At 44.0% G+C, this 14,878-nt stretch overlaps 1 protein-coding gene across 1 annotated transcript in view; it reads left to right on the top strand.

Moving 5' to 3' along the window:
• The first annotated feature begins 3,495 nt into the window (after positions 1-3,495).
• MYO10 (myosin X) overlaps positions 3,496-14,878 on the top strand; it is a 212,925-nt gene continuing 201,542 nt past the window's right edge. The window contains exon 1 of the mRNA XM_036279221.1: positions 3,496-3,979. Coding sequence (XP_036135114.1) covers positions 3,959-3,979 — 21 coding nt within the window. The 5' untranslated portion in view covers positions 3,496-3,958. The remainder of the gene's footprint in view (positions 3,980-14,878) is intronic.

Here is a 14,878-nt window from a genome sequence, read left to right on the forward strand (position 1 = left end):
GTGAACCAAAAGGATGAAATGTTGTTTAGTTAAGCATGAAAAACAGTATTTTACAGTTGTGTCAATTATTAACCTCTAATTTGTGTGAAAGAATCTTCCAGAACTTTCCCTTTCCATAACTAGTAATTAAACCATTATTCTAATTGGAGCAATTAGAGGTATTTTATAAAAACAAAGGTAATGGAAAAGACTTTACACAGGAACACACCCAGATTAGGAACTGCTAAAAAGCAACAGAATAACAACAAAGGAACTCAATTTGAAATCACAAAGGCAGTTAAGACAACCCATTTCAACTAAAAACAAACACGCGGTGGAAAACAGAAACAGGAAGACTATAGTACTTCACTCATATATATGCATACATAATCCTCCCTTAAAGTGGCGAAAATGGTCCCATCTGCATTAAAACAAAGTTTTGTCAGTTGTGGATTCATTTGTGCAGCTAAAGAGAATGTAATTCAAGCTTTTTTGATGTTTTAATTTGAAAAGATAACACTCCAGTAGCATGGTGTCTTTGAGAAAGTAGGATAATTGAGAAGGAACTTTGCCTCAGAGCATTAACGTTCTTGAGCCTCTGTTACTTCTCAGAGAACAGCGTTTGTTTTAGCTCAAACAGCTTTGACCAATGGGTTACACAGACCCATGAAAGGAAGCACTTAACTTGTTAAAAATGGTAACAAAAGTGGATATTCTTAGAAATCTATTGATTTAAAATGCTTTCCCATCTTTGCCCAATTTTATCAAAGCCCTTGTCAATGTAACACAGTCCTTTTAAACAACTGATTCAACCCCAACACATGAAAGTTAGATATCCTATTTAGAATGTTTAAAATAACACGCACTTTGCTTTTTGTTCAGCAAATAGTCTTACTATTCCGTTTATCTTTACACCTTTTTTGAGAGTGTGAATTTATAAGGAAAATCTGATGAATTCTGACAAGCTAAAGCAGTGATTCTTACACTTAGAATCACCTGCTTGGGTGCTTATTAAAATGCAGATTCTTAGGCACCTAGCCCACCCCTGAGACTAAGAATCAAGTGTTTTTTTGTTTTTGTTTGTTTTTTAAACAACAGTCCCAGGGGACTTTGATAAGCTGGTATAAACTTTTTAAAGAATCATAATAATTCAGTAAAATTCAACCCTTATGTATTGGATCTGGCTTACATTCTCCATATGAGTCAAGTTGGGGGGGTAATTAACTATATCTTCTTAATCAACAGGAAAGTGACTTAAAAAATTGGACTTTAGTTTTTCAAGCAGTTGTAGGGTTACATAAAAATTGAGGGGAATGTGTCCATCTACGTCCCCCTTGCCCCCTTTCCCTAGTTTCCTCTATTACTAACATGTTGTATTAGTGTGGTACATTTGTTACAATTGATGAGCCAATATTGGAAAGTTTCTTGGCCAAGGTGGCCCAATACATCAGTCAGTGCCTGGGCTAATGCTGAGAGCACCCCCCCCCCCCCCGCAACAATTACTTGAAAGCTGCCTGGTAATTTCTCTCCAAAACTGTTCTATACAGATCGATACCACAATGACTGTAATTGTTCTGCTCCCATATCAGAATACAGGTGGCACCAGGGCTCATTTGACTAAGCACCTTGGCTGGTGCCTAGAATTATTGGTATTTATCCTGGCTCTATCAATTTTAACTGTCCCTGCAAACTGGGACTTTTAAAAAATCCTCACCTGAGGATATTTTTCCATTTATCTTCAGATAGAGTGGGAGGGAGGGAGAGAGAGAAACTTCGATGTGAGAGAGACAGGGACTGGTTGCCTCCCGCATGACCCGACCAAGGTAGCAGACCGAACAGCAACCGAGGTACCTACCATTGACCGGAATGGAACCCGCGACTCTTTGGTCCACAGGAGGAAGCTCTAACCGTTGGCCAAACTGGCCAGGGCTCTGGGACAAAGTCTTTCATGGCTTAAGTGTCTAAACCTGTGAAACAGGGCAATGGCACAGCACAGTATCAGTATTTTTTACCTTGACTCTTTCCAAAGGGTTACGGGATGAATATATGTTAAAGCTGGGGAACTGCTCTTAGATGGGTTACAAACATGGCTGGATTTTCACACAAAAACTCATTCTTTGAGAAAGACTGGGGATACAAATTTTAAAGCACAGTTCCCTCTCTTAAGGAGCTTCCATTTTCCCAACTGACGATGTGTAGGACACCAATAAAAAACCTCTTACAGCATGATGTAGTTTCCTCAACAGTTTTAGGAATAAGCCACACCCGTGGTTAGGTGGAGCAGTATGAGTGGCTTGGCATTTCTGGATAGGCTTCCTCTGAAGATGTGACTTTCTGGTTTGAATTTTAAAGCATGAGTAGCAGTTGGCAAATCCCCTACAGAGTGTGCCTCAAACTATTTGTGGTAAAGAACCAGTCGTTTTTGTTTCCAATAGGCTAGGTACCAATACAAGATCACTGCTGTGCCAGGTATATGACTCACCATGCAGTCTGACAACACCCAAACTGGTTTATACTCGGTTCAAAGAGTCCAACGATCATGCGCTTAGATTTCGTGGCATTTAAATATCGTTACAAAGGTTTCTATACCTGTGTTCTACATTGCTCTACCTGTTACACACAGACTCCAGATTGCAGACCTGCACAGCACCAGGTGACACTCATTGAGGGCTCGTTACAAATCCAAATTGTCAGCACTCGCCCCACTGAATTCCAGCTTGCATTTTAACAAAATTCCCAAGTGATTCCTGTGCACGCTCAAGTCTGAGGGCCTGCCATAGAGGAAACCAGGTACCAGGTGGGTTTGATCCTTCATCCATCTGACTTTCTTATCTCAGTTTCCTTTAGATCACAGAAAAAGTTTGCATTTTTAAAGGTGCAATTGGCCACGTCCTCTTCCAGTTTACAAAACTACTTTTCCTCGCGGCTATGAAACCGTCTGTTAACCGATGGCAGGAGAGAAACTCAACACGGAAAGGCAGCTTCCAGAAATTCTGATTAGCCCCCATTCACGGCTTTGATCTGGCCCAACAGTCGGGGCAGCTCCGCAGAGCGCGCTTCCTTCCCGGGGTCGTTCATCTGCCTGGCTGAATTAATGAGATCCGTGTTGAGCGGGTTCCAGGGTCTGCTTGAGATCAAAGGCACAAAAGAATCCCTCAACCCCTCCTCCCCGGTGACTATTGGGTCTCTATCACCAGAGGGAAGAGTCAACTCCCCCGCCAGCCCCAGGTGGGGAGGCGGGGAGGCGGGGACAGGAGTGGAGCCACTTGGAATCCGCCTTCCCTGCCCGCTGCCGAGACTGGAACCGCCCAGGCGTGGAGTGGGCGGGGCCTGGGTGGTAGGTGGGGCGGGGCGCGCCGGTGGGCTGCGCCCGACCCTGCAGAAGAGCCGGGAGGGGTTGGCTGAGGGCTGGGCTCCTAGAGGGGCGGGACGAGGCGGGCGAGTAGGCGTAGCCGGCGAGCGGAGCGGGGCGGGGCGTGTGCTCCTGTCTGCAAGTCTCTTAGCCGCGGTGAGCCAGCTGAGCCGCGGCGCCCGAATACTTACCGCGGCGGCGCTCGCTCTGGGAGAACGACTCGGGGCTTGCTTTGTGGCCGCTGTCCCCCTGCCGGCGCCCAGCGCCTCGGCCCCAGCTCAGAGGGAGGGGGCGCACTCCCTAATACCCCTCCGCTCTCCCCTCGCCTGGGGGAAGAATGTGCCACCAGCTGTTCTCCGCTCGCGTGCGCTGCGCCCAAAAGTGAAGAACTTGGAAGAAGAGGAGACAAAGGCTGCGTTTGGGACGGATGAGTTAGAGAATTGGGTTTGGGCAAACAAAAGGTGCGAAAGACGAGAAGAGGATAAGGCGATGGCAACGGGGGAGCCTCGAGGGCTTGAGTTTCTGGGAGTCGCGCCTTGACACGCATGGTTTCCCCGGACCTTCTGCTGGGCTGACTTCCGCGAGCTGGACGCCCGACTCCGGCAAGTTGGGGAACGCACTGGAACAATGGACAACTTCTTCCCCGAGGTGAGTGCGCTCGCGGTTCCGCTCGGGCTTCTTTCCGTGAACCCGGAGCGGGCTCCCTTCCTGCCCGGACCTGGCCTGGGTGCCCTGGAGGGAGGGATCCGCCGACCGCGCCGCGCGCCCGCTTCTGGTACCTTGCCCCAAGCCCGAGAGGGCGAAACTTCCCGGGAGTAGCCTGAAATCACCCCCCTCACCCTCCGGGGAGCCTCCAGATGAGTAAGCCGAGTCAGGTTTTGTTTTGTCCCGCGCTTCCACTTTGCCCGGGGAGGTAGCGAAGGTGCTTCCTTTTGCGTGGGTAGCTGGCTCACCGGTGTGTCCCCGCGGCGCCCGCGTGAGGTGAGTCGGCGGGCGCTCGGGCCCGGCCAGGACATCTGCTTGCCCGACTGCCTGGGTGCAGGAAGCCCAATAAAGTGTTCAACCGGGACGTGCCTTTCTCCAAGAAAAGTCTGGTATTTCCTTTGCAAAACGTGCCGGCTTCCTGTGAGAGGGGTGCAAACACTTCCAGGGGAGAAGGCTTTAATGAAGTGTGAGCGGGAAAGGCGAGGGTTTAATCATTCACTGTGTTCTCTGCCCGCCGGACCTTTGGGTCTAACTTGTAGTTTCCACCAAGAAGCTCTCTTTTAGGGTTTGAGATCATTCCAGAAGGTGAGATCAAAAGATCGTGTATTTGTGCTGACTGTCCTTGGCAGGTTTTGAATTTGAATGTGAAGAAAATCATTTAGGGCAAACAACGGCTATTTTAAAATATTCAGCTGATGCCTCTTTTAGGGTTCATCCAGGGCGGCACACTCCAGTTACTTGAAATCCTTGACTTGAGACCACCCCACCCCCACCCTCCCTCCGGGATCGAGAGTTACTGTGGTTTCTTGGCTCCCTTTACTTTCTTGGATGTGTTTATTTAATAAATTCTGTTTAGGTTTGAGGTTTGAAGTGGCTCAAAGTAAACTTAGTTGACTTAAGGGAGTCCGATGTGACTTTCATTGAAAGCCAGGGGGTGTTTTGTGAATCTAGGCCAATTTTAGAATGTTCCATTAAATTAGATTGGTGAGAGATTGCCTCTGTGTTGCTAACTTGCTTTATCCGACTTAATTGGATATACTATTTAAAGTCATTCTGCTTTGTGGATGTCCACTTTTGACAACTATAATGACCAAAGTGATCGATATATTCCTGTGTAATAGTAATACCCAGTTTTTTCAAAGTGGCATCTCACATGTGATATCCACATTCTCTGTGAGAGGTGGGCTGGAAAGGAATTACTCATCCATCAACATGTATATTTCTACTTTTTTTTTTTAAGAATGAAATCTATAAATGTGAAACTGTAGCATTTTCGAATCCCTAGAACCTCACGGCTGTAGGAAGGCACCAGAACTTTTTGCAGGAGTTGCAGGTTAACCAATGATGAAAGACCGTGGGCTGTGTTTAATTGCCTTTCTCTGTAAGAAAACCTAGGCTCTGCCTGCGGGACACTAATTCTTAACTTTTTTGTTGTTGTAGTTGCTTTATTTTGTTTTTGTGTGTTCTAGGTCCCTTAGGCAATATCATGAGGCCTAGAATTTGTATTGGGTGTTTTGGGATCCCAGTCCCCATGAAGCTTGTCTGTGGACTACAGGGGGTCCGTGGCCTCCCCTTGGGAAGAACTCTGCCCCCTAGTGCCAGTGGGGGGGAACTGCAGGATAACCTGGGACAGCTGCAACCTGCCTCATATTTTCTGGTTGAAAAAGTTTTTCTTTTTCTTTTTTCTTTTTGGACCCGCAGTAGGGCAAAAGGAAGGAGGCTGACCCAATTACACTATACCTTGGTTCAGGGAAAGGAAATCTGGTTGTTGGATTTTATTTCAATGATAAATATATCAAAGTTGGCCTTTAGCTGTTATCTACTCCATTCCTTTCATTTCCTAGATGAAGAATTTTAATTCAAAGATGTTAAGTCACTTGCCCAAGGTTGAAGAGCTTGTTATAGAATCCAGAGCCTTTTCCCTCTGCTGCTGGTGGAACTTTTCATTTTGTGAATATTTTCATATTTTAAAGTTATACTTTTAATCTAGTGATGTATATCTAATCAGCCGTCAAAGTTCTGTGCCTAAGGTGGGGGCCAGCAGGGCCAGTCAGAGTGGGCACACAGTGCTGTATTAATTGAAGACAAACTCCTAACATAGATCCTGTCTCTATTTTGTTTCTTACGACAGAGCATCCTTTTGTTAAACTGTCCAGTGAAGAAAATCTTATGTCCTGTTAGAGTAGAAACAGTAAGATACATTTCCAAGGACAGCAAAATTGTAGGGCCTCTTTATCATTAATTGGCGTCCTAGTCTTCAGTAACTTTTCCCATTGTGATTTAGGCATAATGACTTGTTGCTTATTGGGTGACAATTTGAAGCTAATGTTAACAGTTGAGGAAAAACACTGAATGAGATGTTGTATTTATTACCTGGGTCTAGCAGCTGCTACTTTGAGCAGGGACCAGGGTTCCTCAAACTGAGTGCCATTGTCATTGTGGGCTGGTTCATTCTTTGTTTTTGTTTTTTGGGGGGAGGGGGGAGCTGTTCTGTGCCTTGTAGGATGTTGAGTAGCATCCCTGGCCTCGACTCACTGGATGCTAGTAGAGCCCCCACTTAGCAACAACTCAGATGTCTGCAGATACTGCCAAATGAGCCACGGGGAGCAAAAATCACTGCCAACTGAGAACCGCTGAGCTATACCTACTAAGCGGTTGCCTTGTGTAATGAATTCTCGTGCATGTTGCATACACGGCCTTCTCGACTGCAAGTGCCTGCTTTAAGTAGCATCAGACATCTGTCTTGCTGCCCGTCAGTGGGAAGCTGGTGAGGCGTTTCTCGGCTGATGGCCACAGACTTTGATGTGGACCCCGGATTGGAAAGACTGAGCACTCCTCACTTCCTAATGGGGTTTGTTTCTTCATGTCCTGCCTTAGATTTTTATGGCTTCTCTCAAGCACATTTTCTGGGCACTTCTGGCAAAAAAATTTTTTTTTAGCATTTGAAGGTAATTTGTTAAAAAGTTTACTTCAGGCAGCAACTAAATTTTGCTATGTTTGTAACCGAAGCAATTAAAAGAAAAAAAGCAGTAAAGTGAACCAGCAAAGTGGCAAGACTACTCTGCAAAGGCATTGTTGATATTTTGAAGTGTACACTATTTCCATGTCCCCAGGGCCAAAGTACAGCGCCTAGAACACTGGAGGGTCCAGTAAGTACCTAACAGTTGAACTCATAAATGAGCTTGACTTTTCTGTTTTCTGTTCTAGGAATAGGGGTGGCATAATGGCTGTTCAAGCAAAAGATCTTTTGAGGCTTGTTAATGGGACACATACACTTTGATTTTCAGAATAAATTTGTAAAATTTACACAAATATACTCCTAATACAGATACAGGAAGCAGGTAAGAGTGTTTTAAGGGACAAAGTATTAGGTGCAGCTGGAATATTTTCCACTATTTCTTACAGTCTGGTTCACTCTGGGTTGGAACAGACTCAAGTTGCAAGAGGAAACACCTTCCTCCTTTCCCCTCAATGTGGGTTTGGTTGTTACCTGGAGTTGTTCAACTAGCTTTTTAAGCTGGTACGAGTTCTTGAGCCTATTTTTTTCTTAGTATTTGATTTTGTTGTTCTAGACCTTATTGATATCTCTTGTTTGGGTTAAAAAATTTAAGACTGTTATTTTTAGCGGCTCCTTTCCTCTCCCCAAATCATCTGTCCCAGGCAATAGTGAAGGGCTGAGCACCTTCTTGTCCCACCAAATTCTGAAACCCATCCTTTTGACGACTATATAGAATCAGAGCATTTGCTTTTTCTCACAGTGGAGTTACAGTGTCTTGCCTTTTCTGTACACTCTCAAAGATTTCTACTGTCAAGTACATTTTTTGGCTCCTGTTGCATTGGGAACAGCAAAGCCCAGAAGCAGCTGCGAGCGAGACAGTTGTTGCTAGCAGGGAGCCCTGATCTCCCTGGCCAGGGCGCTCCGGGAGGGGCTGCTCCCTCCATATCACGTGGCCTGTTGTTCTTGTTCTCACCTGTCACAAAACCAGGCACAAACCAGCATGGGCAGGACCTTCATACTAACTAGAGTGGTGAAGAGAGCAAGCACAATGTTTGCTTTTCCAGCTCTGCTTGCTTTAAGTGGGGTCACCTGTAAGGACACGAACCTTGACTTGTGCTCTTCTGTGGAGGCTGGTAGGCTAGGGTACCTTATTGTTAATGGGATTCAAACTTCTGCATTCAGGGGAACTGCGACCTAACATTTTCATGTCATTAATTTGCAGGAAACATTTAAGGATGAGTAACCTGTGAAGTCTACATTAAGCTTGGCAAGACTTCCCCATGCCTAAAGCCCCCTACTCAGAGGGAAAAGCACCTCGTCCTTAAAAAGTAGAAAAGATGTGGCCTCTGGGAGCCCCGGCTGTACCCCTCCCACCTGTGGGAGATTGGCCAGGTTACCTGACCTTCCTGGCCTTTATTTCTCTGGTCTGTATGTGGGCATAATAGTGTTGACCTTGCATGGTTATAGGTAGATTCAAGATAAGATATACAAAGCGCTTGGCACATGGTAGGTAGTAGAATAATAAGAAGAGTTTAGTTATAGTAACTGAGAAATTAATGAGTGTGGCCCTCAGTGGTAAATAAGTCCCAGTACTCAAGGGTGCAGGGAAATCTCAGCCTTAGAGCTATTCCCCAGTATCATTTCTTGTGCTGGGATTGCATTTATTAATTTGCCCCCTTTCAACCTGTACATTTCTGGCAGATTTTGTATTTCCAGAACACTGTCTAAAGTATGTCCATCTCGCTTACAAAATCAAGTTCACATTTGTTCTTGAGTCGGGTTTTCCAGGCCTTCTGATCTTGCAGCATCCTTCATTTTTCCCCCTGCATGGATTGGACCCCAGGGGCCCTCTTACTAGGCCTGATTGGTAACTTTGTGTATACTACCCTCACTGCTGGTCAGATGGCCTGCCTGTCCAGTTCCCTTTTGGAACCGCCTCTGCCAGGTCTAGTTCATGCTGGCCCCCTACCTCTCTTTCCTCTGAACTTGGCCCTGCCTTTCTGTCCTGGTCACCTTAGGAATCGCCTCTTGTTAGCTAGAGGTTTTACATACCTTTCTCCCCCTTTTCAAATGAGTAAACAGAGCCTTGAGAGGTTAAGTGTCCCATTCACAGGTTTTATCACCTCGTTTGCACTGGAAGGTCCTTAAGGATGGGCTTCTATCCTTGTATATATAGCCTTTACTTTCTCCTCAGGTACAGATATTTTTATGGCGGGAGGGAAGATGCTCATAACCTTTTTCATTAATTACAAACCATTTTACGATTCTTTGAAGACAATAATAAATATGGCTAATGTTTACTGAGTGCTCACTCTGTGCCCCTCATGTTCCTGAGCACTTGACATTCAATAACTCATTGAATCCATCTAACAGCCCTATCAGGAAGGCCCTACAGATGAAGAAAGGGAAGCACAGAGAGGTTATGTGATGGGCCCTGAGTCACACAGCTGGAAAATGACAGCCAGGATTGAACCCAGACAGGTTGCCTCCAGAGCTGCTGTGCTCTTCATGCCTGGCCATGCTTTTCTCTCCGGTTGGTGTCCTTAGCCTTACGCCAACATCATCCTTTCCTGGCTCTTGGATGAAGTGCCATCTATAGTGGGCACTGAGGAAATGATTTTTGAGTGGAAAACAGCATGAGAGTTTGGGAAAACAAGTGGTCCACACCCCAGAAACATTGCAAACCCAGCAGGAAATTGTGAATCAGCTTTTGAACATGCCACTAATTTTTGTTTGGTTTGTTTTTTATGTAGAAAAGACAACATTTTTTTTTTTTTTTTTTTGGTAAAATGTGATTTCTAAAGCTGCTGGCCCCAACCTCCTGAGGATGGTAGGAAGACTGTAAAAGCAGGCACTTAGAAAACTGGGTTTTTGTCCTGGCCGGGTTGCTCAGTAGTTAGAGCGCTGGCCCGTGGACCAAGGAGTCGTGGGTTTGATTCCGGTCAAGGGCACGTACCTCAGTTGCGATTTGTCCCTAGCCCTGGTTGGGGTTGTACGGGAGGCAGCCACTGAATGTGTCCCTTTCACATCGATGTTTCTCTCTCTTCCTCTCTCTCCCACTCTGTCTGAACAACAACGACAAAAACTGGGTTTTTGAAAGCATTTGTTTGTTTATTTTATCCTCACCTGAGGACATTTTTGCATTTATCTTCGGACAAAGTGTGAGGGAGAGAGGGAGGAAGAGAGCAGGAGAAACATCTGTGTGAGAGAGACACATCGACTGGCTGCCACCCACATGACTCCAACCGGGGCCAGGGATGAACCGCAACTGAGGTACGTACCCTTAGCGGGAACCGAACCCCGCACTCTCTGGTCCATGGGCCGACTCTCTAACCACTGAAGCAAACTGGCCAGGGCAGAAGTGTTTATTTTATTAAAGAAAGTGTTGGGCAGCTCATTTTTTCTCCCCAATTCTAATGCTCAGTTATTGGAGTATTCATTCCTCTTTGAGGTTTTCTGATGGAATCTTCTCTTTCGAGTAAAGATCCTGGCTGCTTTCCCAGAGTTTCCCCACATCAGCTGTGTTTTCCCTGTTAGCTATGAGCACTCATGGCATGATGACAGCAGGGAGGAATGTTTCTCAAAGACCCTTCCTTGAAGACAATTTTTTTTGCTTCCTTGATAAGGGCTTTTGGAGTATGTGTCCACCAGGCCAAAAATAAGAAACTTGTGTCCCCAGTTTCAGCCTTGCACCTCATGTCACGTGACAACATATCACCAGACTTGGCCAGCTGCAGAAAAAGGTGTTCGCGTTCTTATGGCAAAGCCCTGACACATCTGTTGAGATACAGCCAGAGCCAGGGAGTGACATCTGGGAGCTGTGTGTTTCAGACCTCTGCCTTCACCCAAGCTTCAGTAGCTGCTTTCAGGATTAAAATTGCCTCTGTATAGAAGCATTTTACATTGGTGTAATTTTAAAAATGAAATATGTTAGAAAAGGTAGGCAAGGTTGAATTTTTGCATTTTGGGGTAGGCACACTTAACTTTACTACCTGTCTGTGATTTAGAGTCCAAGATAAAACAAGACATGGGGATATTGAACTGTAGCTTTTTGACTTGGTCTTTTTTTTTACCCAACACTGGGTCCCAAAAGAATCCCATAATTCTTTTAAATGTCCTTTCTCTGGGTCGGTTAATAACATGCGAGTGGTATCCACGGACATTATGGAGAGAGGTGGACTTCTCTCTGAAGAGTCTGCTTGTGATAACTACTTTGCATGTTCAAATTCTGTTAAAAAGTTTATCTAGTTCACTGCATATTTGTGTGTGGCCTACCACACACAAATATGGGGTTTTATTTGCTTCATAGATACTTCAGTTAGGTTACTAGAAATATATTTAGAATTAGAAGAGTTCTTTCTGGGGAAAATAAAAAAGCTTTTGATAAACATAGGTTTGCTGTATTACTTTTCTTTGTCATTCTTAAACCATTTTTTTTTTTTCTGCAAAGATTATACATCAAGTTTAGAAATTTAGAAAATGCCATAACCAAAAGGCAAAAACTGCCTGGGTCCTACCTTAATGTTTTGTGGTGTATGCCTCTGTGTATGTTTGTGTAAAAGTACACCTGTGATGTTTGTCATGTACTGGTTGATTTAGAAAACCTTTATATGTCAAGGAGTTGGCATGTGTTTAGGGCAGGGGCAAAGTACAAATGCATACTCCATATCACATATCGAAATATTTAAAGGTTATGAATCAAGCTTGCAAACTGGTAAATAAAATCTATTCTGTTCTCCTGCCTTGACAAGTATGCCTTCATTAGGACACAGTTGAAAAACATCGGAAGCAATGGTTTTATTGCTGCAAGTCAGCAGACTATCAAAGATGAATGAAGATAATTATAGTTGCACACATCTGGGTGTCCTTTTGATTGGCCAGTGATGTTTGCATGAGCAATAGACATATATTCCATAATAGATTTTCCATAAATCTATTTTTCTTGCCCATTTTTCAGCAAAATTACTAATTTTATTATTGTTGTAATTTTCACAATAATTTATGTTTTAATGATAGTAATACCAAACTAGAAAACCTTTCTTGAGTCATTGTAGTTCTTTTGTTTTTTAATTTCAGTTTGCAGAAGGCCTGCTTTGCTAAGGCTGGCTGTTAGTTACTGGCATTGTCAACAAAACTCATACAGCAATATTTAGATTTAAAAAGGAAAGGAATAGGCCCTGGCTGGTTTGGCTCAGCGGTTAGAGCATCGGCTTGCGCTCCGGAGAGACCTGGGTTCGGTTCCCGCTAAGGGCACGTACCTCGGTTGCAGTTTGTCCCCGGGCCTGGTCGGTCGTGCGGGTGGCAGCCACTCAATGTGTCCCTTCACATCGATGTTTCTCTCTCTCTGTCTCTTCCTCTCTCTCCCGCCCACTCTATCTGTACAAAAAATGGAAAAATGTCCTCGGGTGAGGATAAAAAAAAATAATAATAATAATAAATAAAATAAAATAAAAAGGAAAGGAATAGGATTGCATGTGATAAATTATTGATATTGCAGGATGTACAAAATTTTGTAATTTTATTTTGTCAGTGTCATTGATACTACGAATCTCATAATTTCTTAAGACAATCTCTAGGCCCATTAAATATTTCTTAAATTGTTTTTTAGGTTTCTCAGTGCTGTATATGTTATAAAGAAAACTGAACACAGAAGTTAATTCATTAAAAATCTGTTTTTACTTTTTTTTTTTAATTCTCACTTGAGGATATTTTCCCATTCATTTTTAGATAGAGTGGAAGGGAGGGAGGTGGCGGGGGAAAGAGAGAGAGATTGAGGTTAAGATTGATTGCCTCCTGCAGGGCTCCAGTGCCAGGGATCGAACCTGCAACCCAGATATGTGCCCTTAACCGGGAATGGAACCCAAGAGTCCGAGGGCCCCTGCTCTAACCGCTGAGCCAAACTAGCCAGGGCAAAAATCTGTTTTTATTTTTATTTTTTTATTTTTTATTTTTTTATCCTCACCAGAGGACATTTTTCCATTTTTTGTTCAGGTAGAGTGGGAAGGAGAGAGAGGAACAGAGAGAGAGAGAGAAACATCGATGTGAAAGGGACACATCGAGTGGCTGCCACCCGCACGACCAACCACGGCCAGGGACAAACTGCAACCGAGGTACATGCCCTTAGCGGGAACCGAACCCGGGTCTCTCAGGACCGCAGGCTGATACTCTAACCGCTGAGCCAAACCGGCCAGGGCCAAAAATCTGTTTTTGGATGAGACTATACCCTAATGCACCTTGGCCATGAAATGATCTGCATGATGATATGATTGGGGATTATGTATGTGTGAATTTTTTCCTTCCTAGTCATACAAATGTTTCTACTTAATCTGATTTTTAAAATATTTTCTTGCAATATCAATTTTGTTGCATGTTTCACACTCATTCCTTTTTGATTGAGAACATTTTTTCTCTAGTATTTAAAAAAATATTACTTTTGCTAATATTAATAATGTTAAGCAATAGTTCATATCAAATACCTGCCACTTACTGCACGTTTAAAATGAATAATATTTTTTCACCCAAGACCATGATACCATGATTAGCTCTTTCAGGAACTTCTGTTCTTCTTCTTCTTCTTCTTCTTCTTCTTTTTTTTTTTTTGTCTTGTGATGTGTAGGGTGCTCTGAAGCCTACAGCCCAAGGCAAGAGTCTTAGGTGTCCAGTCCTAAGAGTGGCCCTGCCAATTTCTCCTGGGCATGTATCATTTATATGACCTTTTTTAGGTTGTTTCCAGTTGTTTGCTTTTATAGAAGACAGCACACAAACATTCTTGTACCTTTATCATTGCATTCTTGTCTGATTATTTCTTGAGGATAATATTTTCTGGGAGTGAAGATGTTTGATCAAAGGGTTTTTCACATTTTGACTTTTATTTGGCAGCGAAAGTTTTATAAGATGTGTCCGTGCAGCTTGCTGCAGGCACAGTTGAGACACCCTGTCATGATGCACTTATGGTAAGAGAGATTTCATAACCTTTTGTCAGCCTCTTAATGTTAACATTGACTACTAGATTTCTGTGTTCACTGTTAGGTTCTTCTGTGAATCTGGGTGGAGGAGAGAAGCATTCTTCTCAGTTAATAGCAGGGCTGTTGATTTATGTCTGGCCCACAGAAAATCCCATTGTGGTTGCTAATGTTCATTTAAGACCAAAGCACATACAAGGGATGCAGCGTTGTGCTGCCTGGGGAGCCATTGACCATTTGTTTGGGTATTGTTTGTATGGATTTTTTTTTTTTTTTTAATTCTCATTCCTTTGCACTGGGAGTTAACACGGCCATAACGTTCTGTGGTGGTGGTTCTAACTGTAGGGATTTGGGTGACATGCCACACTGGTGTGTGTGTGTGTGTGTGTGTGTGTGTGTGTGTGTGACTTTAAGGCTTATTCTAATTAATTACCCCCAGGAAATCTTTCCATGAAATAAAAGTGTTGAGTGCTAGGTTCAAATAGCACTACGTTTTTACGATATTGTAATTTTGTGCAGGTTTGCCTCTGTGTATTTCTGCCCCCATTTTGTTCTTTTAATGATGTGGGCTAAAGACCAAGGTATTCAGCCCTCCGGTAGTTTTCAGCCTCAGATTTTCAGATGTGAACAAGGGTACCCTCTTTCTAGGCCTTTTCAGCCTCGTCCCTGTTGACATTTTCATGCAGTGCAACCTTTGCAGTTGGGGACTGTCCTGTGCATTGTGGGATGTTGACCCCTGGCCTCTAATCACTAGATGCCAGTAGCACTCACCTTCCTTGGTTGTGGTAACCAAAAATGTCTCCAGACACTGCAGACGTCCCCTGGGAGGAAGGGGCGCAGAGTGGCTCCAGTTGGGGATCACCGGGCTGTGTCCACACTTCT

Source organism: Molossus molossus, unplaced genomic scaffold, assembly GCF_014108415.1.
Source record: "Molossus molossus isolate mMolMol1 unplaced genomic scaffold, mMolMol1.p scaffold_m16_p_3, whole genome shotgun sequence".
NCBI classification, from domain to species: Eukaryota; Metazoa; Chordata; class Mammalia; order Chiroptera; family Molossidae; genus Molossus; species Molossus molossus.